The following is a 27,686-nucleotide window of genomic DNA, read 5'->3' on the forward strand; positions in this document are numbered from 1 at the left end:
TGAAATTATTCAAGAGGAACGAGGCGCGAACGTCGAATGGAGATTTATCACTTCAGAAGCGAGATTATAATCAATCCCGATTCATCCAGTTGTAACTCCGCTCCTGCGATTAATACAGTTTGACAGAAATTGTATATACACAAAAAGAATCCTGACAGTCACCGTGCTTGAGTGTGTCCCGATGAACCGATAACCGGTATAAAATTCCGACGATTAATCGCGCGGCACCGAACCGGCTAAGTCGGAAGAGCGGTCGAACGATGTCGTGCCTATCGTAAATTTCTCGCAAATCACGCCGATACTGGTATCGATTATGAAACGTAAAAAGCGCGAGGGAGGGAAAACATCGAAGATACCGATTCGGTGTACTGAGAGTCCGGGGTTAGGGTTAATCGCGATTTCACTTAACATAATCATAACACTCGATTGCCAACCGGTCGTATACTGGTAAATTTAGGATTATTACTTTAATAACTGAATTAGCATCTGTATATCCTTTCAATCTTCGGTGCGTGTGTACCTATCTGTACGTTTCGTGCTTGCACGTCACTCAAGATGCAGTGAGCGATCCTACAAAGCAAACAAGAAGTCTGGTATATCTAATGCGCATACAAAGAGAATTAATTTGTTACCAAGTGTTTGAATTGACTGTGGATTGTTTCAAATAAGTAAGATAAGAAAAATTCCAAAACGGATCTTGGCGTGCCTAATAATTTTTATAATATGAATCTTTTTCTGTTCAAGACTTTCAGAATTAATTTACAATTGTAACATTAATAACTATTAACTAATTTACTATTATAAAAAGCGTAGCTTTGATGAAATATTATTTTAACTTAACGCATCTCTGAACTTATACGTTTAATAATGTAATGCGTTTTCGATAAATGACGCGCATTCTAATATATTGATAAGCGTATAATACAGATGCAGATGCAGTGTTTAGCCGAGCGACAGGCAAGATGCCATAAATGGCATATCTGCCGGAAGTTCCTTGTGTCGCGAAATTAATTCACGGAATTGTCAATGACTTATCGGTCGTATGCGCCGAACGAAACGCACCTGTTATTTGACGCGGCTAACAAAACGCGTGAAACCACGCACCGATCTCGCCTCTCGATTATTTACGACCTACATCTATTTGTCCATATTGCAGAATGCTGTGTGGAAGATGCGCTCTCTAGCCCTCGTTCTCACGAGCTTCAACCTCCTGCAAGTCGTCGTACGCTGTCAGGAATTATCGGTCATCCGGCACTCCGATGGAGATATTTTTACCATCGAAGGTAAATATTCTGCAATCGTTACTGTTACATTACGCTTTTTTTTTTATTGCATCAATCTGTGAAGGAAGACAATTCGGGACGACGACGGAAAGTACCGTGTGTTGAAAATACTGTAAATGCAAACGTTTTCCACCAAACGCAGGATTTTCACTCGCGTGCGCGTTACGTTTTTCACTGGAGACCTCAATATCTATTTGCGATTTCTCGCATTGTGGTAATGATGACGTTATGACGTGTTGCATTTCGGCGGTCTAATTCAAGAAGCGTGCGCCGTAAGGCGTGCGATTCGCGCCGGTGATACACTCGGCGCGAATTCCCCCGAGTGATTTTCCGGTACGCGGAAGCAAAATGATTCGCGAGAGTGCCGAACATGTTTTCCACACAGGGACGATTTTGCGCGAAATCGTGACACAACCGCTGCGTGAAATAAAAAAGACGTTCGTAACGGATTAACCGTGAAATTACGATGTAACGGTTTGACAGCTGTCCGACCTGTCCTTGCTCGGCTGGATTATACGGCACGTCCTGAGGATCGGGACACGCGAATCTCAACCGGCGGAACTGTACGTTCGCGTCTTCGGAGAAGCCTCTCGCATCACCGAGGGATCCTGCGAAACACGTTTGGCGCACGAACACATTATTGATTCTTGAGAGATTGGTTAATTGACTGTTAATGTACGACGGTGTATTTTAATGCGCGACATGAACACAGTGTTAATTAAAAACAGGAAAGTAAAAAGATAAAATATTGAAAGACAGGTGTAAGGTAGCCTATCAATTAATATCTATATATTGTAGAAGACGTTAGATATGAAAACATGTTGAAATATAAATCGATATGTATTTGAGTATACTTATAAATGGTTACATTTGGGGAAAATTCTTTTCTTCGCAATTTCGGATTTTACTTTAAATTAACAAACGTGATCTAATGCAATCTAATAAGTATATAATCTAATATGTATGAAACTGTAATTTGTTGCAGGCTCTTGTACGGAAGCCTGTACAGTGCTTAGCAGCGGCACCGCCAGTCCTTACTCCCGGGGCTCGTCGAGTTCGAGCCTGCTTGTGCCGAACAGTTCCTGCACGTGCCAGTGTAACTTCGACTTGCCTATCTTTCGCGAGGATCTTCACATATGCGTCAACGACATCCACGGTAACGTTCCCCGCAAAATTTCTTCGTTATGAACTATGAAGTCATTTACCGCGCGCGCGCGCGTAGAGCGGAGCGGCACGGCGACGACGACGTTGCGTCAAGTCACCGCGCGAACGTTTAGTTGCTTTGACATTAATGATTTCCGACTGCGCCTTCCGTTACATCCTCCTGCCAGCTGGTTCAAATCAAGCGGCAGAAGCGTCCGCGCTGCGGACGCGGATTTATATGGCTCATTTTCCTGTATTTAGCTCGTCGCTGTGAATCACAGCGGTATTTATCGCCACGATCAATCTTGAATACGGCGCTATTCGACGCCGCTCGTGTAATTGTGCGCATCGGCCTCCTCGCGTACTGTTGTTCCTCTCGCGAATTGTTGTTCTTCCGGTTTCTAGATTGCCGAGGAACCTGTGGGTGCAGAAGCGTCAAGTATTATTATTTGCGAACTTTGTTCGCCGCGAGACAATAATAATATTCATTAATGTGGAGCTTGCAATCAGGGTGTAAGGAGAACACGAAATTGTGGTGTAATGGAGAGTTCTTTATTTATTTCTTTTTACATACATATAATGAAATATTATCATGAAAATATGGTCAGGATTGTGCGACGGCAGTGGTTCAATCTCTTCTCACTGTCGAATGTATATAATTATCTCGAGCTGTAAAAAAAATGCCAGGGGATGTATGATTACCGGCCTCTCGTCGCTGATTGTACGACCCCTTTCCCCGCGATATTAATAATAATACGCGGCAATATATTATTTATTACACCATCATTAATTTTCACGCAGCCAGACCAGTATAATCGAAATATCGTTTCCCGATAGGTGGTCGCCGTATGGTCTGATATCGGTATATCAGGTGTATCCTCCACCTCACCTCCCCGGAAGTCTCTCTCCCGCCATGTTTATCGCATCGCGCACCAAGCATACCTCTCGGGTACCGTTTTTTTTAAGCTACCGGTCGCGATTGGTCGCCGCGGGCAGAGGTGAGGCCACGCAAAAATGGCGTGTCCGGCTCGGGCCAATGTAATTTCGGGGGCTTTAATGTCTACATGCGTGGCAAACATCACGCGATTAAACTGCCGTTCCATACGGAATTTGAATAATTTCCCTTACTCCGTACTTCGGACCCTCCACATTTGTCTTGTCGTCTCACCGTCTTAGCGATCGAGTTTTCCCTCCCCTTTACTGGTCTCGACTAATTTTTGGGAGAGTGAATTGGGAGAGCAGTTGAATACAGCATTTATAAAAGAATCCGCCTTTTATACCGTTTCAATACTGCGCGAAAGAATATAATTATACGAAGAAGGAGATGAAGGGCGAGAGGGGGATAAGGAAGCGGGCACGACACAGCGGGGTACCATCGCGTGCGCCGCCGGGGTTGGTGATGAATTGCCGGTGTATGTTACGGCTCATTATAATTTACACGAAGAATGTATTTTCGGCGGTCTGAAATCGTCTTTTTTTATGGATAATGTCGTAAATACACGGTTTATCTCGATAATGATATCGGTAACGTGACGAAAATTTTTCTTCGAGTACAAATGAATAATGCCTCCGGAAATTTTGACCGTCAGTCGGAGACCTCCCACTGTCAAATGTGCTTTTCGATGTATATTAAAAAATTGCAATCGACATCGGTCGGTCACGAACATCATTTATCGTACGGCACTTTGTACTGTACTTCATCGTGTACAGTAATAGAACATATAATTGCACGGTACTGAAGCAGTCGCAGTGTTTTAGCAGAGCAGCAATTTACCACGACAGAGTAAGCTCAGCAGAATAACGCTCCGAGATAACTGCTAGTTTGTTAATACATTCGAAACGTTCTTCCAACTCCTCCTCGACAGTGGCGGATTCAGAGTTGTTTTTGGTGGGGGAGGGGTGGTATGACGAAATGTGGACATTTAGTTATTGTCATTAATGTTATTTTTAATATTTTTTATTATTAAAAAAAATTGAGTGAACATTATTTAGTCTCGAATAATTTCTGATATTTTTTTTCAATTTATTTAAAACCGACTTTTTCCAATATACGAAATTTGTTTGGAGAGGCAATCGCGACGTCGACAATCGCGACGTGGTCAATCGCAACGTGGCCAATCGCAACGCGTGGTCAATCGCAACGTGGCCAATCGCAACGTGGCCATTTGCAACGCGTGGTCAATCGCGATGCATAAATAAATAATTTTACCATTGTATCATTTCTGGTTAAAACTTGTCAGGTCCGCGGATAAATTACATCGTTTCATAATTTTCAACATATATACAATTTAATATCCGTAAAACCATATATTATAAATAATACATTTTGAAATTTGTTTGGAGAGCTCTGAGGGGGGAGGGCGATCGCCCCCTCCGCCCCCCGCCACTGCTCTTCGAATATTGCGCGTTATGTGTACGTACTTGAGTAGATAATCATTTGTATCTTTCCTTGTGCGTGAACCGGAGGCCGCGGACGAACTAGAACTAGATAAACCGGACGGGAGATAGAAATCGTTATCGAAAGGTCGAGTAACGTGTTACCCGTCGACCGTAAGGCCGTGCTACAAACCACGGCAGGTGAATAAATGAACGTGCTCCTGCTCGTTTCCATAAGTCACCCTCGGCACACCGACTCCGTAACACATTCTCTTTAGCGAACGCACGTTGAACAACAGATTCTTATCCGAACGGTAACGAAGTGCTAAACCCGCGGGATATAAATCTCGGAGGGTTTAAAGAATTATAAATATCGCTCACGTAGACATACATTGCACGTAGATTTTCGATACCGTTCCAATCCCCGGAACGTGTTCGTGCGTGCGAGGCGCGCGTTTTGTTGCGGGAGAGACCGGTCGAGGGGGACAGAAACGTTTTATCTGATCGTATTATTTGACACTATACGGTCTCTCTTATTACGAGGACTTAGAATGCGAGGTACAGCAAATCTCGTATTCGAGCCAGCCGAGTCCGACTGCCTACCTCATCTGGCAGTCGAGCGGATTTCTCGGCGCGCGAGCATATACCGCTTTCAATCGAACCGCGTCATCGGAAATGATTGCTCCAGCTGTTCGAGTGAACCGCCGTCTGTCCGCCGCGTTTCTAAATCGTCTGCCACGCACGCCAGGTACCGGGCATTAAGAAGCCGCGGCGCTTACACTCGATGCAATGGTGTTGCCGGCGACTTGTTTTTATCACGGGTCGCTTTCCTGCTCGAGCAATCCGTCTTACTTGCCACTGACAACGATTGGGAAGAGCCTGAGCCTTGGGATTGAATAGCCTAGAAAAAAAGATAAGCCCGCGGATTTGTAAGCTTCGGCTATAAATGCGAAATAGTATATCTAAAGTAGATCTTACCTCGCGCGGAACGTTTCAATTGCGCCTATAGAGACGATATCGTGGCATAAGTGTTGTACATGTATAATGGGTCGTGTCTGCAAAAATAATAGAACCGCGAATAATACACTGCTTATATGATTGGCCGAAGCCAATGACACTTTTTATTCGTTAATCTTTTAAACGGCTACGTAATTCAAAGGATATTAATCAGGATTACGGAATCTTGGCTTTTGAAGACGGCATTGAAAGTGTCCCGACATTATTTATTCGAACGGTAGCAGATAAACGCTTTCAGTAAAGCCTTCCTTTGAGCGAATGGAGATCGTACGTCATCGATTCTGATTTATGACTTCTGCGAGTCTCAAAAGTTATGGAGCTCTCTTTCTTTTTTTTTATTCATCCTTTTAACATCATTTTTATTTCTGATATTAATTACCTCGTGTATCTCGTTCCCAATTGCGGCAGGCAAATTTGACTTGACTTTAAAGTGGACCGACAAGCTATAACGCTATGCTACGGTATTTATTGTAATAATCATTCATCATCCTCAGCCCTGATATACTCGGCATATTTAATCGCTTTGGACACGTACAAAGGCCCACTCGGGTGATAAATAATGAATCTCTCATTACGATTATTTATCGCCGACAATCCATTATCGTCCATTATTGGCCGCATCTCCGCGTTTCTCTCTCGACCGCGCTAAAACACCCCAAATTACGTGCCGTCCGTCGCAAGCGCGAGCGGGTACACCGGCTTTTTAACCACTTAACGCGTCGATTTTTTCTCCGCACCCTGTTATACTCCCCTACGAGACGATAACTTATGTCGCACATCGTAAATGCCGCGTAAAATATGTATAACGGCGACAGCGGCGGCGGCGGCGGCGGCGGCGGCGGGAGAGAAAGAGAAGGAACGGCCGTACCGAAATTAATACCGCCACGTAACTCGCGCCGCGCCGCGCCGGTGGTAATCATGGTTCCGCTTCGATTCGCCGAAGAGCCGAGCGGCCGGTCGATTCCCCCTTTACTTATTGCCCTCATCGATTGTGCCTCATCGATTACGGGGCGATTTACAAGCGCCACGACAAGTGCAATCGAGCCTAGCCAATATTGCAAGAGAATACCGCTAATGATATTTTGATAATCGTGGGACGAGTAAAATTTTACTTTTTTACCCCTCTTCGTTGCCCCTAAATTATTTTCACAATTTATAGAAAAGAGATTGTGAGAGATGATCTTAGCTATGTAAAGTTTCCTTTCCCACTACTGAAAATACATGCGTATGTCTTTTTTTTCATATTATTATTTATGACTTTGACTATCAATCATCGGGAATGACCACCAAACGAATGCTTACAGTTATGATTATTTACACAGCCTGGAAAGCCATACTTTACGAAAGGAGGAGCTAACTTTACGCGCGTATGTCTTTTTTTATATTAATATTTACAACTTTGACTACCAATCATTGGGAATGGACTACCAAATACTACCAAACGATCACCAATCAAGTGGTAATGGTCGTTAGACGATTTTCAGTAGTGGGAGAGAGGGACTTTGCACAGCTAATGATCTTCCCGAACTTCCCGGGATATGCGAAAAATGGAATGGCAGCCTATTATTTCGCCGCCCTGCTATTATTAATATTAATCTGCTTACCGCGGGCGTGCGATCGAATCTGTCCCCGATCTCTCGCCGGAGGATCAGCGAATTTACGAGCGGCCGAAGATTAAAAACGTTTCGTGGAAGCGGACGGAGTTTTGGCGAAAGCGCGGAGATGTTTTCTCCGCTGCGCGGCTCATTATTGGCTCCATAATTTTTCGGCGTGCGCAGCGCGTCAAAACAAGTTCTTTTAAGATTCTAAAGCTAACAGCTGCACCGGCAACAACAGCGGATGCTGTTGTTCGTATATTTATACGTGTGTGAATATATATGGTATTTCTGCGCGAGATGTGAAAGAGATAAAGACCAGCGGATTTTACCCTCGTCAAAAAGGCAGCGGATACTCAAGACATCGCAGTTGTAACTCTTTAAACACGTTCACGGTTTTATTTCATAATTATGCGATCCGAAATTATGGCAATTAAATTTTTTTTTTTGGGTAACATCAGGCTTCTCGAATCTCGCAATGCTTTGCGCGGAGTTGGCAATTATCGCAGATCGTAAAGATCGGCCTAAGTGCCTTTCATTATATTGTTAGAATCACTTAAGAATCGACAAGTGGCGCAAATCGGCAATACAGAGCTCGTGATTTCTCGGTACAGTGCCGCCTGTTCCTATTAATCACGCGCTGAGCTTACACAGTATTACCGTCTATCTTCAGCCGTTTCAAATTGCAAATTAGCTCAATTAGATAGATCAAGCGGTACCCTTCGATTATCTCGACTCAACCGCAGAAATCCCAGTTCCGACATCTCAATCGCGCATTAAACGATGAATTAATTTGAATTTTCGGGAATATTTTTCGGTAATTTTTTATATTTTTTAAACATGACCTCTTTTTCTATAATAAATTATCTATAATGTACTGTCTGTCTTCCTGTCGTAAAAACGCTAAAATATTTTGCGTGCGATAGTGTGTGTAAAATTTACTGCAACTTGGAAACTGCAACTCTCAAATCACTCGCGTTTGAAAAAATCAGAAGCAAGAGATTACAAAATTTGATAAAGCATCTCATTAAGTATACAATAATTTTATTTTATATTATAAAATAATTGTAAGTATATAATAATTTTATTTTATATATGCGGAAACATTTTTCATTAATTAGATTAATTTCATCGTGATTATAACGGGAGTTATTAAAGTTTTTAAAACTTCACAAAGACTAATCATCGTGTATAACACAAAATTAATGAAGACAATGATTTCTCTGCGCTATGCCATTTTCTGCCTTAAGTTATTAGCTGTTGTCGCAGCCTGTCGACGGCCGATAACGAATCTACGGAGATTCATCTAAGTCGTTAATACGACAGACCGCCCTTGTACCGCGATATCCGCGATCCACGTCATGTTTTTGCGCGAGAGTCGAGATTACGGTAATCAAGTATGAAATCGTCTATCTCGGGAGGGTGCAGCGCTGCTGCCGTAGAATCCGCGCGACCTCGACAGTAACCTTGCACCAGCGCTCGTCATCAATCTTTAATTTCCACACCTGCAGCAGACAGATCACCGCGCGTGTGAGTCAAGCATGCGTGTCTGCCAGGTAGAACGGAGAGAGAGAGAGAGAGAGAGTTTGTGTGCGAGAGTGTAGATTCCCGAGACCCTGACCCAGGTAAGAAACGGAGATCCTTGGCCTGTAATAACACACCTGGAGACACCGATGAAAGAAGCCTATATGCCGTCTCGGGTATACATCCCGTAGATTAGATCCCGAACGTCACGCGCGTGCAACGTGGCGCTAAGGCGCTATTGTTAACCCGCGTCTATCTTTTCCCCCCTCGCATGTTTAATACCTCCGGCATTATCGTATTATATCCAATGAGTCGAAAGATATTGTACACCTTGATTTTCATCCCTCTCAAGGAAAGTCTCGGGACGGGAAAGGGACTCCGGCTACCTAAACATTTATTACGAGCCTCGCGCGTTAGCTGAACGGTAACTCGTCGTCGAAATAATATCTACGTTTAGCGTATACACGTTTTTAGAGGCGCCTCAACAATATGCCTTAACAACCTGACAGCTTAATTTGTTGCCGGTCGAATGGAGCGAGGCGCCGCGCGCCGCGATGTGGAAAGAACGCGTGTACCGTGAATGGCGGTGTCTATCGCCGCCTCTGCCTTTTGAATCGAATCAATGAAATTGAAAATGGGTATCGTGCGCACCGTAATCAGGAAGCGGGCTTGTGTTGGTTATCGTTCGCTCAGTGAATCGCCTCGCTCGGTGAATAATAGTAGAACGCAGAGACCGGTGATTTCTGCGGCCACGACGAGAGCCACGAGCTTGCCACCTCGCCGTGTTTATCAAAAGCGGGGCCCTATCTTGCTCGATCGTGCATTGCAGGAACGCTCGGCATGGACGTTCCATTCGACGAGGAGATACCGTCCGCTATCAGTATTTATCTTCCCCGGTAATTATCCTGTTTCCTCTTCGGGAATATTAACTGTTTCTAATGTAAACTTTCTGAAGTGTGTAAGCTTTCGCAATCGCTACCTCGTCTTTATTGCTTCGTTATGCGCGCGGCGTACCTATGTTGTATTAACATAATTTCGATGCTCCTACAGTTAAGACATTCGTTAGCGAGACAAGACGTATTCCGGCACACAAAATCTCGCGTTATACCAACAGTCTCCGCTTCTTTTTTTCCCCCCTTCTCTGATAATTACCGCACGCGAGCACGAGTTTCTCTCATTTACCTCGATTAGCATATTGCATTCCGCTCCCTGCATAAACAGATCGTATCTTCGACACATTGTGAAACAGAGAGACCAGAAAGTTATCTATTATTAAAGTAAGCAAGTCGTGAAAGTCTAACTGTATAATTTTGCATGCGTTCTAGGTTATTTAAGTTTCTTAATATCCGACAACACGTAAATGCGCGGAAGCACGGATAAGCGAGGAGAACGTATCTCTTAGCGAACAAGAAACGATATATTGGCCTCGTAAATGGGGGAAAAAAGGCGATCGACGTGGAATCTCTTTCGCTGCTGATCGTTTCAGCTTTCGCTTTGCTGTACGCGCGTCTCTTCGTGCGTTCTCTCTGCCGTCGAACGCGGCACGCACGAGATACATTCGCCGGTTCCTAATTTATTCCACGTGTCTCTCAGCCCCAGTCGATTCGCGGCGAGAAGCCGTACGTCTCTTCGCGCGGCCTTCGAGAGCAAAAAGCTCTCTGAACGTGCTCTTCCGCTGTGCGCGAAGGTCATGTTCAACCGTGAAAAATATCCGCCTTGGATTTGTTGACCCCGCGATCGCAGATAACGCTTGCTGATATGTTCTTGGCAAAATGATGCAAAGAATCGATGCTACGATCAACCGCGTCGCGCGAATCGATCGTCAGCGAGCTGAAAACCTGCACGCAACGCACGTTGAGTCCCTCGACTCCACGCAGTTCCTTATTATAGGGATTTCTTGCCACCGCACGTTTCGACTTCGCGGATAATTTCGTCGGACGGTGCGAGAAAATTGCTAAGAGCGAACAACGGGTTCTGCTGCGTTTGTCTCTGACGCTGCTCAATCTTTTCTTACGACGATTTCGCTCTCTCCTTGTAGAATGTCTCATAACATTCATTTAGTGAACCTCGCGTTAAATTGCACATCGCAAAAATATACCTCGAGCCGCTCTGCGATCCGTCTTACCTCGATATCTATACGTTTCACGAATTTGTTACGCTTGCATATAGAAACGCTCATAAAACGAATGTATATTCCCCTTCGGAGAATGTACAGTCCGTAACGGGATTTGCGATGCATTTAAAGAGATGTCGGCAGCTAAGAGAACATATCGCGCATTGATGTTAACTTTTATATTTTGCAATTAATCAATTAAGTGAATGTAAATTAGAGGTAACATTTTTTGACATAATATTTTATATAACTGCAAGTATAATGCTTACAACACTATGCTTATTGAACACTATCGTTGTTCAATAGTCGTCTTCAATAATACTGTTCAATAATAATTATAGATTTACGATCATTTAACTTCGGTTTTAGCCGTCAGAGTTTCAGCTAGCGGCTAAGGAATATCGCTCGCTCACCGCTACCTCTCGTCTGAGTGTGTGTGTACTCCTGTGACCCCCGAGGTTCATCCTCGAAGGGTCACGCGAGGATTCCACCTCGTGGCTCGTACACCTCGGAAACGTTCTTTCTCGCTCGCAAACCGCTCCAGTAATGATGCAATCGTGCGAGAGTACGTGCTCCTCTGTTGTACGTGCGAAACTTAATTTTCAGCAATGTACTTCAGAATTACGCTTTGTTTCGCTGAGATCTTCATTATTGCTTCGCGTGCATTTTAATGTAAATTTATTGCTATAGAGAAACAATATCGCATATAACAATAATTTTAATTTTCAACATTAATTAAATTGTATCGCGATTTAATTAATATAATTAACTGTAACACTGCACTGGGTCAATTTTTAGAAAGCAATATCTGAGAGATGGAAAACGGGCAATTAGGTAATTACGTAAATTGGCATCTTCGATTACGCAAATACACGAGTGAGATATTAAGTGTCGTTAAGCTGGAAATTAACTAACTTTAAAAATTGAGGCTAATGTATTAGCAAGTCACAGATCGGATTATTGATATGATTCCAACAGGACCAAGACCGAGTTAATTGCCACGTTAAATCGATAATCATCAAATTGCGCAATCCAGACTCCTTTCTACGCTCGATCAGATCAATTATAGCAAGATCGCAAATTGTAGTTCTAGCGTTTTAGTCAACTATCCGATTTCCGTGTTGTGACGTTCGCGTTGCGCGAAAGAAATATTCGGTATTAACTAACTCCGAGGACTGAAATTAATTTAGCAGCGCGATTTGCGGATCGAATATATACCCAATGATATAACTAACTCCGATGAGAGATCGAGTTAATTGCCACGTTCATCATCAAATTGCTTATCCCAGACTCCTCTCTATACCTCGCACGTGGGCAAGTCAATTATAACAAGCTCGCAAATTTCAGATGCTCTATAGTATTTTAGTCGGGCACTTCCGCGATTTCCGTGTGGCGGCGTGTTGCGTGAGAATAATATTCGACGCGGCGGACGCGATATATAATCGAGATAAAAGGAATCAAACACGCGCGCCTTCGTCGTTCCAAACCGCTCATAAATTATCGTCCTCGTCCGTGCCGGAGGTGGAGGCCATCTCGGCAGATGGTCGGTATATCACGGCGACCAACAGCCATTGATGGTCGCGACGACAATTACGACAACGACGACGAAGACGACGGACGACGGTAACGACGACTGGCGTCGATCGAAAGGGAGCGAGCCTCATTCGCGCCCAATGAATATTAATCGCGCGATATAGTCTGTCACCGGGCATTGCAATTAGCGCCGATAATGACAGCGGCGGTTGCAACACGACGTCCGACGTCACAACGAGCGGCCGGCGGAAGATGGATCCTCTGCGATCCGATGCGCGTCACGGGGGGGAGACTTTAAATCATCGGGATGCTAATGCGAGATGAACACTGCTATCTAAAACGACAGGTCCCGCACTGCCTCGCCGATGACTGTGCGAATTGCCATTGACTCGCCGAAGATGGATCGTGCGGCAGCGGCGTGGCGCGACGCATCGGGGAGACCAGATCACGGAGATTAGAGGTTTTTGTCGCGCACACGCGGAACGGAATTGATTTCAGGAAAGCAGCATCATTAATTCTTACGTTCGACGATACGATCTGTTAAACTCATGCCGCGTGTGGTATTAGTCGCTTTATTGAATAATGAATTTTTAATCGACTTGAAAAAATTGATCAGTTGTACGAATAACGGTTTACGGCGGTCTTTTGTATAGGAGACAAAATATACGTACAAATTGTTTGACACTGTCGCAAATGAGTTAGAGATGTAGATAGTGCGAGGATAAGAGTAGGTGCGTCGCGAGAAGCAATCACGGTGAATGAATAACAATGTGAAATGAAATTTCAGTTTTTCGAACTAATGATCGACGGAATTCTCGTTCTCTCTAGGCTATACGAATGCGCGAGCGAGCATCGCTGTAAAACGCGAGCTATCCTTGTAGAGCATACACCATGAAGACAGCTTGCGTTACATTTAGTTTTTATCCTGCCGAAATGAATAAGGATGACTTCAGGCGTTTCAGGCACGTTTCGCGATGTTTCGGATTCGGTCTGATTCACTGTATAAGAAAAAGTTGTTGCACATGTAATTATCTCCCTGCTTATTCTTCAACGACATTAATATTATTTACATGATGAAAATGGAACAGTATAGTAGGGGAAAGAGAGACAGATACGAGAGGAAGATACGAAGTCGTCAAACCTGTATCTTTATGTTTCCGATGATTAACGATTTGGATTTTAATAGGACAAACGACTTTTATGCAATTAACGGGCATGGAAACATTAATAATATCAAGATTTGTGTGCGCACACGCAGCACCGTAAATTCCGTCGCGACTGATGGTCATGGGAACACGAGGGAACATCGTTTTACCTAATGACTCGATGTCACCGCTCATGCATTAAAATCCGTTTTCGTTCTCGTCTCTCCCTCGCTCTCCAAACCAAGGTGCGCCGCGGATTTCGCGCGACCGGTAACGCAAGGTAACACTCCAGCCGCGTCGCCTCGAAAAATTCGCCGAGAATTGATGGGGGGTCGTTATGGAAAATCAAGGTTCAACGGAGAGAGACCGCGCACCCCCTCGGCGAGCCTTTCCCAAGCTGTTGACTTGACTAATGTGCATGCACGCACGCCTGAGTGCGAAACGGTCCAGAAAGATGTACCTCGACGCCATAATCCGTGAGGCGAGGCACTATTAACACACTTAGCTATCGTGTCAAATATTTAATTCGCGGCGACCGTTTTTTTCGGCGTCGCGATGACAAACGGGTCTATGTAGGAAAGAAGAATTTCAACGATCTATTTTCTTTTATTTCTTTCGAGCGATCTACTCGTTTCGTATTTCGAGGCTTCGGCATATCCCGAGCGCGAAGTCCCGTACTCACTCCAGACGTTTTTACTCTGAAAGACTTTTGCGAGTTAAAATAATTTCTACCTACTGCGACGCGTTTGACGAAATGCGCGTGTTGCAGCGCGTTTGCCACCCTTTGAGAATTACACGTTTACCGCGTGGTAACCTAGGTATTTCAGAATCGGTAGAACCGAAGGTGGAAGACCCCGCGTTGGCCTCTTCGGGGCCAAGCGGTCGTGTCAAGCGACTCTCGTACCGGCTCTTTCTCAAGGCCACGCGCGCCTGATTTGCAACTAATAAATAAGCGATTCGCGAGGATAACTTGCGCCACCAATGGCAAGCAGAACGAGAAAGCAAGCGTGGCATTTGCATCGATACCCCATGAAGTACCGCAAGAAACAATACAGCGGTGCTGATTTCCCTCGAAGAGAAAGGCAAGACGATATCGTGACACGATCCGGCTTCTACTTCGGGTCCACGATCAATTAAACGTGTTTGCGAAAGGAAATTTTTTATTCTGACAGTCTAATTATACAATACAAAAAGTTTCGTTTTTATCCAGGTATTTATAAATCTTGATCGCAGATCCATGTGAAAATTTTCGAAAAAAAGAATGTAAAAAAATTTGTTTTAGAAAAAATTCTACGTTAATGTACATAACGTTCTTAATAATTATTGAAAGTCTTATATTTATAAGAAAAGTATTTATTGAATACTTGAGCATAGCATTTTTTTCTATATATATATATTTGAACAAGAGTTTTATTTGATATTCTCGTGGATGATTGTTTCCACATTTTTTCCTTTCATCGAGCAGGTAAAGATCGTTTTCCGCAAACTCACGAGCGATACTTCAATATTAATTTCACGACTAATCAAACGAATGACACTGCAATCTCCTCGTGTGCCGATCTCAGCAACAGGTGTCAAGGCCAGTCGCGCGATACGCCGCACCGCGGAGCCGGTAGCCGGAAGTTGCGCGCCTTCGCGTTGGCGCCCGCCGCTTGGAACAGACGTTGAATGATAATGATTTGATGTAGTTACGTAGTTAGGATTCTTTCGTGACGGCGTAAATGCGTCAGAAGTCGGGGGATACGTCCGGGGATGTTCGCAAATTGAAAATTTGCGATGCTGCGAATCTCTCTTTGCCCATCTTGTCTATTCGCGCGGATCGACGAGACGCTCTCCGGCGCGGAAGATTACCGCCGCCGGAAATCGTCGTTTCTTTCATCAGAGTACCATCAAATCGATCCTGCGGAACGTAATTCACGGCTACGGTGGTGAAATCGCGGCGCGTGATCGCGGTGAAAATTGGCTACGCTCGAGGTACGCGCGTCGGAAGATCCGCGTGTCGCCAGAAGTCGAGATTTCAACGAATCTTAAAGCATTAAAAAAAAATTTAGTCGATTCCGCTTATAATTTCTCGGCGCGGGTGTTTCGGTCGTTCGTGTTTTCGCGCTGCCGTCGTCGTCGGTATAATCGATGACGTTACGCACGTGCGTAATGCGGCACGTTTAGCTTTGCAATCATCATCGCGGCGGGAAGCGGCCCAGCAGTATCTCGCTGGATATTAAAGCAAGCACTTGTTAAACTAATTTACTGATTATCGCGGCGTGTCATCGAAGAAATCTAGCTTCATGATAGATTTACATAGTTTCCTGCAAGAGGTATTACGTATACCTACTTTCGTGATTTCAGGTACTGTAATCATAGTAAAATAATTTGTATGTATATATTATACGATTCTCGATTTTAAATGGAGTTTTAAGTAATAACTTTGAAACAGAAATCTTTCAACATAAATTAGTAAGGTTGTAAAATTAATAACATTGACTATTTTTGCAGACAAGTATATGTTTAAGGTTTACAATTTTTTGTAGAGACAAAAAGAAAGAAACGTTTATTTATTCGGATATTAGATAATATATTTTTTACAATTCATATGTGCATGTTCTCTCTCTCTCTCTCACACACACACACACACACACACACACACACACACACACACACACACACACACACACACACACACACACACACACACACACACACACACACACACACACACACACACACACACACAACCACAGACGTGCGTATGGAGCAAGAGTGCGGCATATAAATTCACGTAATCACAGTTAATTAATTCGCCGGACGTATATGTACGGCGGTTCGTAATCAATTATTTTAATACCGGTAGAGAAACACCGGCGAACGTACGACGAAAAAAAAAAGAAACGGGAGATACGCCGTAGTGCGCAGAAGGTGCCTATACCTATAACTGCAAGCAGTCAGGACTTATCGAAGTCCCGCGCGGTCGTAAGCAACCGGCAATGGCACTCGTGTGAGATGACACTATCTATCACTTGACTCATAGAGAACCGGACACCGCTTCTAATTTCGTGGATTCATCGTCTTCGTCGTCGTCGTCGTCGTCTTCACGCGGGTCAGAGTTCAATCGCGACCGGGACTGTCACTGCTTTCACCGACTCCTTGCCTTGCCGGGGTGAGCTCGGCGATCGTTAATCAGCCGGTCGTTATCCGACGATGAATCGACGCGCGAATATCCCCGATTCCCGTAGCCGGGATGCCATACGGGAGTAAGTAAGCCGATCCTTGTACGTAAATCGAGAATCGACCGCGCGACGTTACCGCGTGCGACGGTGTTAATTGGACCTAACTGGCGATATAAACGTAAATCGACCCCGGACATTGTTTCTTACGGTACAAGTTCCGCTCGAGAGACCGGTGTATTTTTCGCTTCTTACGGTTTCGCAGATTCGCCTCGAGAGACCGGCGTATTTTTCCTGGCTTTCTGGGTTTGCGTTTTTTTTTTCGAGGGAATCGCCGAAGAAATGAACTTATGAATGATTCCATTTAAGAGGCAACGCAAAAATTTAAAGATAAACATATGTAGATTCCTTAAAAATTGCTTCTTAGAAAATATTTGGTATTAGTCTAAGAAATAAATACTTATATATACATGATAAATGTCGTTGATTTTGATAATTCTTCAAGTGTTTGAAAAGAATTTAAAATTAGATACGAAAATCAAAGAGAACATGGAGACTTAATTAATTATATCTGCAAAAACAGTGACATATATATTTTTTAATTAAGTTATCCTCAAAGAAGAAATCTTTTTGGCGCTTTAAAATAAAGCTCTTTATAAAATACGCGCTTCTCTGTTTTTGCGACGTCGATTACGATCGCACAGAACGAAAAGATATACTGTCGTGCGAATATCGAGTTTCGTGCATCCACCACCTGCAGAATTCTCTTGCGGGAGCCCTGATACATTATTTATAAACGATCGGCGGCCGCGTTGCGGGATAGCTTTAGTACGGAGAATGTAAATTCGCGCTACGTCCAAACGGACTCCTTCGAACGGCGTTCAAACAGGTTCTGCGCACCGCTGGCCACGCTGTAATTAAACCCCAATAGGACCCTCTACCGGACTCGCCGATTTATTGCGCTCTTTATCCAATAATGTACGGCAAATTAGAAATTGCAAATACACACCTTGCGCCGAGCGTTACGCACCGCGCGAAATTGGAGGGTATTGAATTTTATGTTCGCCCCGTTCGGGATACATCAATACCGAAAATTAATTCGAAGAAGGCGTTTGCATAATCAACTATGCAGTTAACCAAATCTGTGAGAACTCGAACTGCGCTTCCAGACTGATATAAATACTCGTCAGTTAACGCCTTCCGTTTGTGAAGCCGGGTTTAATTCACAATTTCAAAGAAAAAAAAAACACCGCATGCAGCACCTATATTTTCAATAAATGTGAATAAATTTGCATTGAAATTTTATTATATTGCATCATATTGCATACGTATTATATTACATATACATTGTATACATTAATGTCTTAATTTTATCGATGGATTTTAATATAATATCCATGTGTCTCGTCAGAAATCTTTATCCTTCTGGTTTTCTTCCTCCGAATTTTCACAATTTAATAATGAATAATTTAATTTGATGATGAGTTCAATTGCTTATCGATTCTTCAAGCTGTCACAAAATATTAAAAAACTAAATCATTTATTGTAATAAAGAGTATCAAGTTTTTAACAAGCTTATAATTATTTAAAATAAATAATTGCAATTATTGACAATGTTAACCATCACGCAGTTGTCAAATAATTTTAAATGAGCTTGTTAATCTTTAGTACATACGATTGAGTCATTTGTGTTGACTATAATTAGTTATAACATTTATATAGAATTTTTTAAATAACCTTACAAATAGTTTCTAAAGATGTTAAAATATATGTAAGAATCATTTAATAATTTCTAATAATTTTCATATCGTATTTTTATATTATTTGTGCGATAAAAATTAACCCGGATGTATTACTTATCGTGTGTAGTAAAAAAAAAAACAGAAAATCATTGTTTGTACTAAAGGTTAACATTATTCAGAAACCATAATATTGAATTATTTCCCATAAAGCGTTGCGGAAGAACGAAAAATTTCTTTTCTTTATCGCAAAGATTATATGTTGCATTACGTTCGAGGCGCAGTCATGTCATGCAACTGCCGCTTCAGGAATACGGTAATAAGCCTGTCATATGATTACGGCGCATCTTCTCAAAGACATCTCGTTATGCTTTCGAACTGTGTTTTTCGCGTTTTAAAGGAAAAAGAAAAGAAACTGTCCGATTTTGCAGAGCTCTCCTCGCAGTCGGAGCTCGTGTTCGTGCATGCTCTCGTCTCGTGTTTCCCCGAGGTGCGCGAGATTTTCGGTGTAAGCCGGATCCTCGTAATTTATTCAAATGCGGGCAAAACAGCGGAGTCGGCCGAGGGCAATATTTTGCTCGAAATTACAAGCTGTCTTGCGCACCGAAACGATGGGTAAAATGGACCAGCGATTGCACAGAAAAAAATTAGTCGTCAAAGAAACCTTAATTCTGTATTTTCCTGAAAAACTCGTTTGTAGAATTTACGGTTTTCGTAGCTTTTTCTTATATCTTATATTAAATTATAATCCACGGCAAAATAATATTTACTGTTTCCATAGCTTTTTCGTATCGCATAATATATAAAATTGCCATCTGGTTATCTCTCTGTTAAACTACTTCGATGTTGATTTGAAATTAATTTATCAATTTAATTGATTTCTTGATCAATAAAAAATTGTGTTTAATTTATAATCCGCCGATAAGAAATACTAAATAAATTCTTTTAATATATTAATTAACATATTTCTAGCTTCTTTTATTGAATAGATTGATTTTTATATTAAATATTCATGTATCAATATCTAAGATTTATGTAATAATCAATTTTGTAGTGAGATGAGAGTTATACGCAAATGTATGTTACAATTGACACAAATATTTTTTTAACAGATTTTAATGCATGATATTTTGATGTTTAGAGTGCAACGTTGCTGGGTTTGTCAACAGCAACGGCCACGTGGAGAGAGTACCGTATGTCTTCTTACCACAGCGAGGGCAGATAATATATCCTCACGCGGAGATTCGCTTCGAAGGTGAGTTTCCAGCGTTAAGTAAAAGTTAGTTGATCGAATATGACACTATTTTCGCTACGAAAAATAAAGTGACATTTGTTTCGCGCATGAAGCAAAACTTTGGCAAAATAACGATACCTATTAATACTAGCACAAGAGAGGCGAATTGATCGCGATTGCTTCTTCTCAGGCTAAAAGGGATAATACGCGGAATTTACCGCGGAGCCTTCATAAAAATTCACCCGGCGCCTCTCCAACGAGATTCCCCCCCGTCGGCGTTTATTCCGCTTATTATCTTCCGCCTCGTTTCTCTTGCCTCGACCGTTTAACATGGACATAAATTACTTTCCGAAACTAGGTGTGACCACTCCTGTATGCGGTATCGCCGGTGCCCAGCAATTGGGCAGGGCGGGATGGTCCGAGCTGAGGAATCTCTCCGACACCGAGCCGCCCTTCAGACTGTTCCGAGACGAGGGCAGGACGTTCCTCCAGGTTGGTAGGAGAGGAAAGTTACTTATCGCTCTGTATCATTACGCGAGTGTAAGATCGCAATTAGCCGTGTAAGTAGTAGCGAACGGAGTTCGGATCGGGAGAAATATCTACGTTACCGCCCGTTTGTGCAGCGAAAATCGCAGGTTCGGCCGTATCACCTCTGCTCGGGACGCACAAAACTTGGGAGAAATTTCGCAGTTTGGTGTCGATGATACCCCTCGATTACTGTAATTAGCCCGCGTAGCGGGCGCCGTTCGAGGGAAACGAAGGAACAATTTCTTTGCATATCGATATATATATATATATATATATATATATATATATAGTGTGTATATACACTGTCATTTACCGTTTGTTACGGTGGCGTTCAAGTAAAACGACGAGAATTCCCTTTGCATATCGAAATGATGATAGATATTCTCATTTCTATTTATTGTTTGCCGTTATCTCTTTGCATATTACATGCAACGTTTCGTAGTTTCTAATAAATATATAATAAAGATTGACATATTGTTAGCGATTTAGTATACATGATTGATCATTTTACCAGTCAATCAGTCAGCCATTTCATCAATCAATCAATCGTTTCAGTGGATTGGCGAGGCCGGGCTGAGAGAAGCAGCGGAAGGACGAGTCGTAACGGCCAAGCTTGTCTGCAGAGACGCGTCACCGAAGTCAACGTTCTCTGGGGTTTTCACACCTTGCGTGGCCTTTAGAGTGGCCGGCTCACCATCGAAAAATAGTATGTATGATAAGAGATTATCGTATTATATAGCTCAAAAAAGAGAGGCTTATAATTTTTACGATTAGTAATTAGGATAAGCACTTAGAGTCAATAATGCGGTACTTAGAGTGCGTGGTTAATTTAATACAATATTTTCTAATACAATATTTCTTAATACAGCGATGTACTAACCACACACTAAGTATCGCGTTATTGACTCCAAGTGTCTATCCTAATATCTATTACTAATCGTTTAAGTCTAAGAGTCTTATGTATTATTAAATCATAATTTTTAATTTATTTTTTTTTTTAGAAACAATATGAATGTGCGTAACGTTTTATAAATTTTTTGCTTTTTTTGCTCCAAATTTATAATTTGAGATATTATTTATTATTCCATTTGTAATTTTATGCCGTTATATAATAGACAAAAACTAGAACATACGTATAAAAAATATAGATATAAAATATTAATTTAAAAAATAAAATAAGTACAAAAATATATCTATGTGTCTATTGAAATATGCACACTTGTATCAAAGTATTCAATTATAATAAATAAAATGCTATTTCTTTATAAATCCGGATTACATTATATACGGATTGCTGCAGATTATCTAAAATAGGCCTTATATATTTAAAGAAAATAAAAGAGAAGAACACGCGTCTTTTCTAGAGAATTAAAAAATATATGTATATTTATTGCAAAATGTATATTTATTTCATTGAAATGTAAAATTAATTGGGATGTTGATTTAATTTCACGTGCGAATATGTGCAAATATAATATCTGCTAATGAGGACGTTTCAAAAAATGAGTATCAAGCATCATGAAGAAACGTACGATTCGCTAAACATACATTTCCTTCTCGCAATAGGCGTACGAGAAGTAATGTTCTCATCGACATCCCAAGTGTCGCAAGGTTTATCAGCCACGGAATACACCGCCATTGGTCTCTCCTCGGTAATCCTGGCTCTCATATACGTGGCCAGCGTATCGTTATATTTGCACAGCAGAAGGGCGAAGAGAAAATCCATCGAGGAGGCGAACATCACTCTCGACGGCGGTCGAGACGGCGGCGGTTTAGTGAAGAGTAATCCGTTGTTGGCGGCCACGAGACACTTCGAGAGCGACACTAATAGCGGTCTCACCGAGAGCGATTTAGGCGAGGATCTTCCTGCAAGCGACAACGAGCAGGGTTTCGAAAACGTAAGTGCAACACGAACTGTTATTTCTCATTCAATTGTTCAATTTTGCAAAATTTTCCTCTCCTCTAAATTAAGTCGAGTATAACTTTATCTAAATTGTACTTCGCGCAGGTCATAAATAAATGTTCCTGGACGATTAAGAACTACGATAAATTTCGATTTGCCAGCAGCAGATTGTAGATATATTTATTTTATCGTAATTAAATGAGTTTTACATCATACCAAAGATGTTACGTAATTATTCAAATGCAAGGCGCCGAGCAACGAAATTGTTTCGGTTATCTCTTCGCGCGATTCGCAAGATCGCTAGTGCTATACAGAGAACCATCCGTCTCTCTCTTTCTCCCGGGACCACTGCTCGCGTTTAATAATGCATCCAATTAGCGCATTGGTTTTGCGCTCCGTTAGTCCGTACCATTCCAAGTAGGTGAGGTACATCCCACTTTTACGCCGTATACCGGTTGTTAGAATACCACGCACCGCGATTTCAGCGCGTTCTGCGAACCGCTTCCAGTCTCCGCGTAGCGCAATTCTTTTCTTTGCTGAAACAGCGCGAGCGTAAGTCGCGTCGCCGCCAGAAGAAGTCACGTCCTCGTACGATCTAGTCCCGTGCCGAACAATTTCAGTGTAACAATGTCGTTAATTGGCAAATATCGATCGAAACCCAGTATAGTAAGATCGGAAGGAACCCGGCGCGGGGAAAGAGGTAAGATTCATTAATTCGTAACGTCCGGTTCAGTCGACCGGATCTGGGCGGCCTTGTGAATTACGAAATTGTCTCGTTCTCGCGTCCAGCTCATCAATGATGTCGCACGCTTCTTCAGCAGATAACGTCCGCGCTCGTTCATCCGCACTGCGTGCATCTGGAGCAATCGGAAGGGCCCTTCCCCGCGGGTTCCATTCTGGGCGAGAGGCTACCGGAAGAGGATGTACGGGTCGTGGAGACGGCTGACAATCCCCATCAGCAAGATGTACCGGTTCTTCCAGGTGCTCAACGGAGGAAATTGTACTTCAATCCCGCGTACTTCGATCGACAGCTATTGCTGGTGAGTTGCTTAAACGTGGTGGCGGCGCGGCGCGCGGCGACGGCGGCGGGCAGGGGGAAAAATGTTGCTTATTTCCCATTCGCGCTAGTCATCCGCGCGTTTTCGAAGTCCGGAATGCTTTTAATGGACGTAACCCTCGACGTCCGTCCGATTCGTCTACGTTTCTTATGCACTCGACCAGCGACAAGATAATTTGAAAACAGCCCGGCGTTTTCCTAGGCCCCACCTCCGGCTGCCATCGAGTTCCTGCTCAAAATCCGAGAAGTCATCTCCATCGCCAAGCACAAGATGGCTGCAAAAAGATTTGTTCCTACCCTTGTCGGTGAGTGTAATTGTGCTCTTCGAAGAGAGAGATCAGACTTTCGAAATAAATAGTAAGACAGAACGAGCAAATAATATGTAGAATGTAGTAATGTAGGTAGAAGATATAATTTTTCTAATTTAAAAAGTATAGAATATAAAATAAATTAATATTTTTCCTCGCTCAGAAACAGAGAAATCAATAGAAATCGCGAAAGTACAATTCAGTAGTTTAAGCGTTTTCGCGCATTTTCAGGGTATTCGTCGCGTTCTTGCATCTGCAGATTTCCAATTTTATTCATATTTTATTCCTTGTCGGTCTCGATTTCTTGAATTCTTCGTGCGTTCGTAGTCGCATGAAATTTCATGCGTCCGATGGAAAGCACGTGAAGTATTTTGTAATGCGCGAAAGCAACTTGACTTTCACTCACTGTAATTAGGAATAATTAAATTTTCGCTTCGTCATCGTCATCGGGATAAATCTGACACGCAGGTATTCCGGAAGAGGAGAGCGCTTCCGAACGATGCGAATCGTCAAAATCGAGCAGGTACCAGCAGAGAACAACCCCGAGCTCCGTTCAAGGCGGCTCGGTCGCGAAGTCACGCAGGTCCTCCCAACGGTGCACCGGATGTCCCGGCTGCAGCAGCGAGTCCCCTCGACAGCTTACCGCTCTTCCCGTACCCGATTTGCCCAGCCATGGTGAGAGCAAGGTGCGCGCCTGGTTAGAAGACGTGCGGCCGCCGCAGCGTCGCTGGCGGGACGCCGAGGACACGCGCAGGAACTTCCAGGAGAACGCCCGAACGTTCGCTCGAAATCTGGAGTACCTGAAGGAGCTGGCCAGACGCGACTTCGGCGAGCCGGACAATCGCGCGAATTTGGCCGGCAAGTCGGTGTCGTCGTGGAAGGACAATCCGCCGATGCTGAGGACCTTCCAGAATATCGCCGCCAGAAGCGAGATTCTGGAGAACGACGATCGCCACAGCGTGTCCAGGCGGTCGACCAGGTCCATGTTCGAGGGAACCGAGCACGAGCGTTACGGCCGCGGTAAGCGGGCGAACGGTAGACCGTTCCAAATCACCGCCGGCGACGACGCGATAAACGCGAAAGTCCGCAAGGCCATCGAGAATTCCTTCATTAAGCAGATGGAGGAGAACGCGGTCATGGAGAGCGAGACGAAAGAGAGCGTGAAAGACGAGAGGACGAGCAAGAGCGAAGATGAGTCGGCGAAGACGGAGAAATCATCCAGTAACACGGACAAATCGGAGAAGTCGCGATCACAGCAATCGTCGAGCAATCCCGCGCCGAAAAGATCGAGGAAGTCAAAGGCGCCGAGCGTGCCGACGCCGAAGAAGAAGGAACTCCCGGACATGATCAACGAGCTACCCGGCGCGAAGAACACCGCCAAGCGTATTATGGACGCCGTGATACGCGAGATGGTGGACGTGAAGGCGTTGGACCATCATCACGCTAAACCGACCGATCGTACTACGGCGATCGGCGATTACGAGGTGGACAGTCTGGAACGTTCCAAGTGCATTCGGAAGTCGTCGACGTCGCCGGACCAGTCGTCGACGGACAATCAGTCGAGTCCGGCCATGTCCACGGCGCTGCCGATGGACGAGGAGCTAACGATGCAAAATGCCATCATCAACACGCGAACCGGCGAGATGACGATGTCGAAGCTCAGCAATCAGATTCTCGCCGAGAGGAATTGCTACAGCAGTTTGCCGGAGCTGATCAGCAGCCAGCGGTTGGAGACGTATTCGCTGGTGAGCGAGGTCTACGTGAACGACGGCTACGCCAGTCCAGCCTGCAGCGACGACAGCGGCCCGGAGATTCAATACGAGCCGGAGAATCCGGGTCATCTAACGATCAAGGTCCAGGACTCGCCGGAAAACTACGTGAAGCTCGACGAGTCCGAGTACGAGCCGGACACGTTGGACCGAAAGCCGATGAAGCTGCGGATCAATGACGACATGCAGTACAGCCGAGGGGAAATTGCCAACGAGATTTACGTGGACTCATTGGAGCGACCGCCTCAGATCCTTCTCAGGAGCAGAAGCAGTTTCCGCGACGAGAATTCCACGTCGCCACGTAGCCACAACAGTTTACGGGAGATCTACGAAGCGAAGATCAAATCGAGCTTGAAAGAGCCGCACATGACGAACGGTCACGATCCCGAATGTCAAATGAACGGCGAGTCCGACGGTAATCACTCGTGGAAGAAATGCAGGTACTTGACACCAGACAGAAGACAAGCGAAGAGGCAACGGCAGCCGCACAATCAACCGGACGTGGTGCCGTTGCCGCCCACGGAGGAGGAGATCTACCAGCGGCCGAAGCCACCGCGACGCGTCGAGGAAGTGAGATTGCCGCCGTTATCGCCGTCAAAAAACGTCTGGGACGGGAGTCCTGTCGGAGCGGGTGACCCTACGGCCAGCAACGGCGCTCCTGTCCCGAAAGCTGACGGATACCATGTAGGGGACCAGACCTGCCTCTGCGTGTCGCAGACTCAAGTCGACGCGACCAAGTACGAGGAGCATCGCGAGAACGTTATTCCCTTAACGGGAACGACGTTCTTCAGCGAGAGAATAGGCGAGTGTACGGTGACGAACGGTTGCAGGGACTGCCCGTGCGAGACGCGGATTGAAATCGAGGTTCCTGAGGACAGGTACAGGTTCTACGGGTACGTTGGTTCCAACAAGGAGGAAGTCTCGGTGCGAGGGGCGAAGGTGACGCGGGAGAAGCGGTCGGTCACGGGCTCCGCTCATCACAGAAGCTCTGCGAGGAGTTCGAAGACGCGATCGTGGAGCGTCGATCATTGCCGGGAGGACGAGGATAAGCTTCTCAACAACGGCAGAGCGCATAACTGTTCCAAAACGAGACACCTGACGAAGGGTCTCTCGAAGAGCTGCGATTCCAACTCGAACGTGCTGCCGTTGGTGGACAATCGACGTGGTCACGTGAAGGTCGAGGACAGCGGTTACCTTAGTAGCACCGACAGCAACGGCTCGCACAAGCGGTTGCTGAAGCACGAGGTGAGCAGCGTGTCCGAGGAGACCGACGAGACCGAGTCGGTGTGCGACGGCGCCAGCGAGAGCGGCGCCGAGAGCGTCGGCACGGACAGCGTTTTCTTCGGTAACTTCCGCAGACTGTCAGAAATCTCTAAGAGCGCCGATTCCGGCGTGGATCTGGGGGCGAAGAGTCCGTCGTATTATCAGCCGGCGTTCGGCGCGAGAACTGAGAGCGCGGTGGTTTTGGAGAGAGCGAATTTCAGCACGAGCGACAGCGAAACCGAGAGTCTCGTCACCGTATTGCCTCCTTGTAGCGGTCAGTGCGGCAAGTTGGTATCGTAAGTGATCAAAGTCTCCGATCGAAGTAGATGATCTCTCTACGAATCCTCCGGTAGGATCTATAAGGTACCAATACTTAATATCTTAGTACCGATGTTTTAGTCGAGTAAAATTATTAATATAGGAAAAATAACTTATTATAATAAAATTATTTATAACATCTTTTGCGAAATACTCCCAAAATTCGCAAAGATAGTTTCTATAATAACGATGGCACAAAGATAAAATAATTATTATTTATTTTATTATGAATAATTATGTAAATTTTATTGTTAAGAGCACATATCGTGATATGTAAATCTTTTACGTAAAAATATCAAATCGTAAAAATCATAACAACTTATAGGAATTGTTTCTATTTCTATTACGTATATTTTCTGGCGATACTTTATTGTGTAGCAGTGTTAGGATGCAATATAAAATGTTACTTTTAGAGCGTAAGTAGAAATCAAAAACGATTTGCCATCGTACTAGATAATAGGGTATCGAGTCTAACATTAATAAGACAACAGAATTTGTGCTATTAAATTTTCGAGGCTGAATCCTGAAGGATTCAAATTTGTGAAGGATTAAATTTGAAATCTAATAAAATTGAAACGTTAAATAAATTTTGCGTCTTTGCAGAAAAGTTTCAAGGCCAGTATAGCAAGAAGGTAACTTTACAAAACCTAACAAATTTATTATTAAATAAATAATTT

At 43.9% G+C, this 27,686-nt stretch overlaps 1 protein-coding gene across 1 annotated transcript; it reads left to right on the forward strand.

Moving 5' to 3' along the window:
• Positions 1-1,171: 1,171 nt before the first annotated feature.
• LOC105454400 lies at positions 1,172-27,093 on the forward strand. Its single transcript, XM_011696987.1, has 9 exons — positions 1,172-1,283; positions 2,269-2,439; positions 19,771-19,884; positions 20,222-20,355; positions 20,947-21,097; positions 21,958-22,289; positions 23,113-23,334; positions 23,554-23,656; positions 24,128-27,093. Exons 1-9 carry the CDS (start codon positions 1,172-1,174, stop codon positions 26,989-26,991), a joined length of 4,203 nt encoding a protein of 1,400 aa, XP_011695289.1. The 3' UTR covers positions 26,992-27,093.
• The last annotated feature ends 593 nt before the right edge of the window (positions 27,094-27,686 follow it).

Source organism: Wasmannia auropunctata, unplaced genomic scaffold (assembly GCF_000956235.1).
Source record: "Wasmannia auropunctata unplaced genomic scaffold, wasmannia.A_1.0 LD336106.1, whole genome shotgun sequence".
Lineage (NCBI taxonomy): Eukaryota > Metazoa > Arthropoda > Insecta > Hymenoptera > Formicidae > Wasmannia > Wasmannia auropunctata.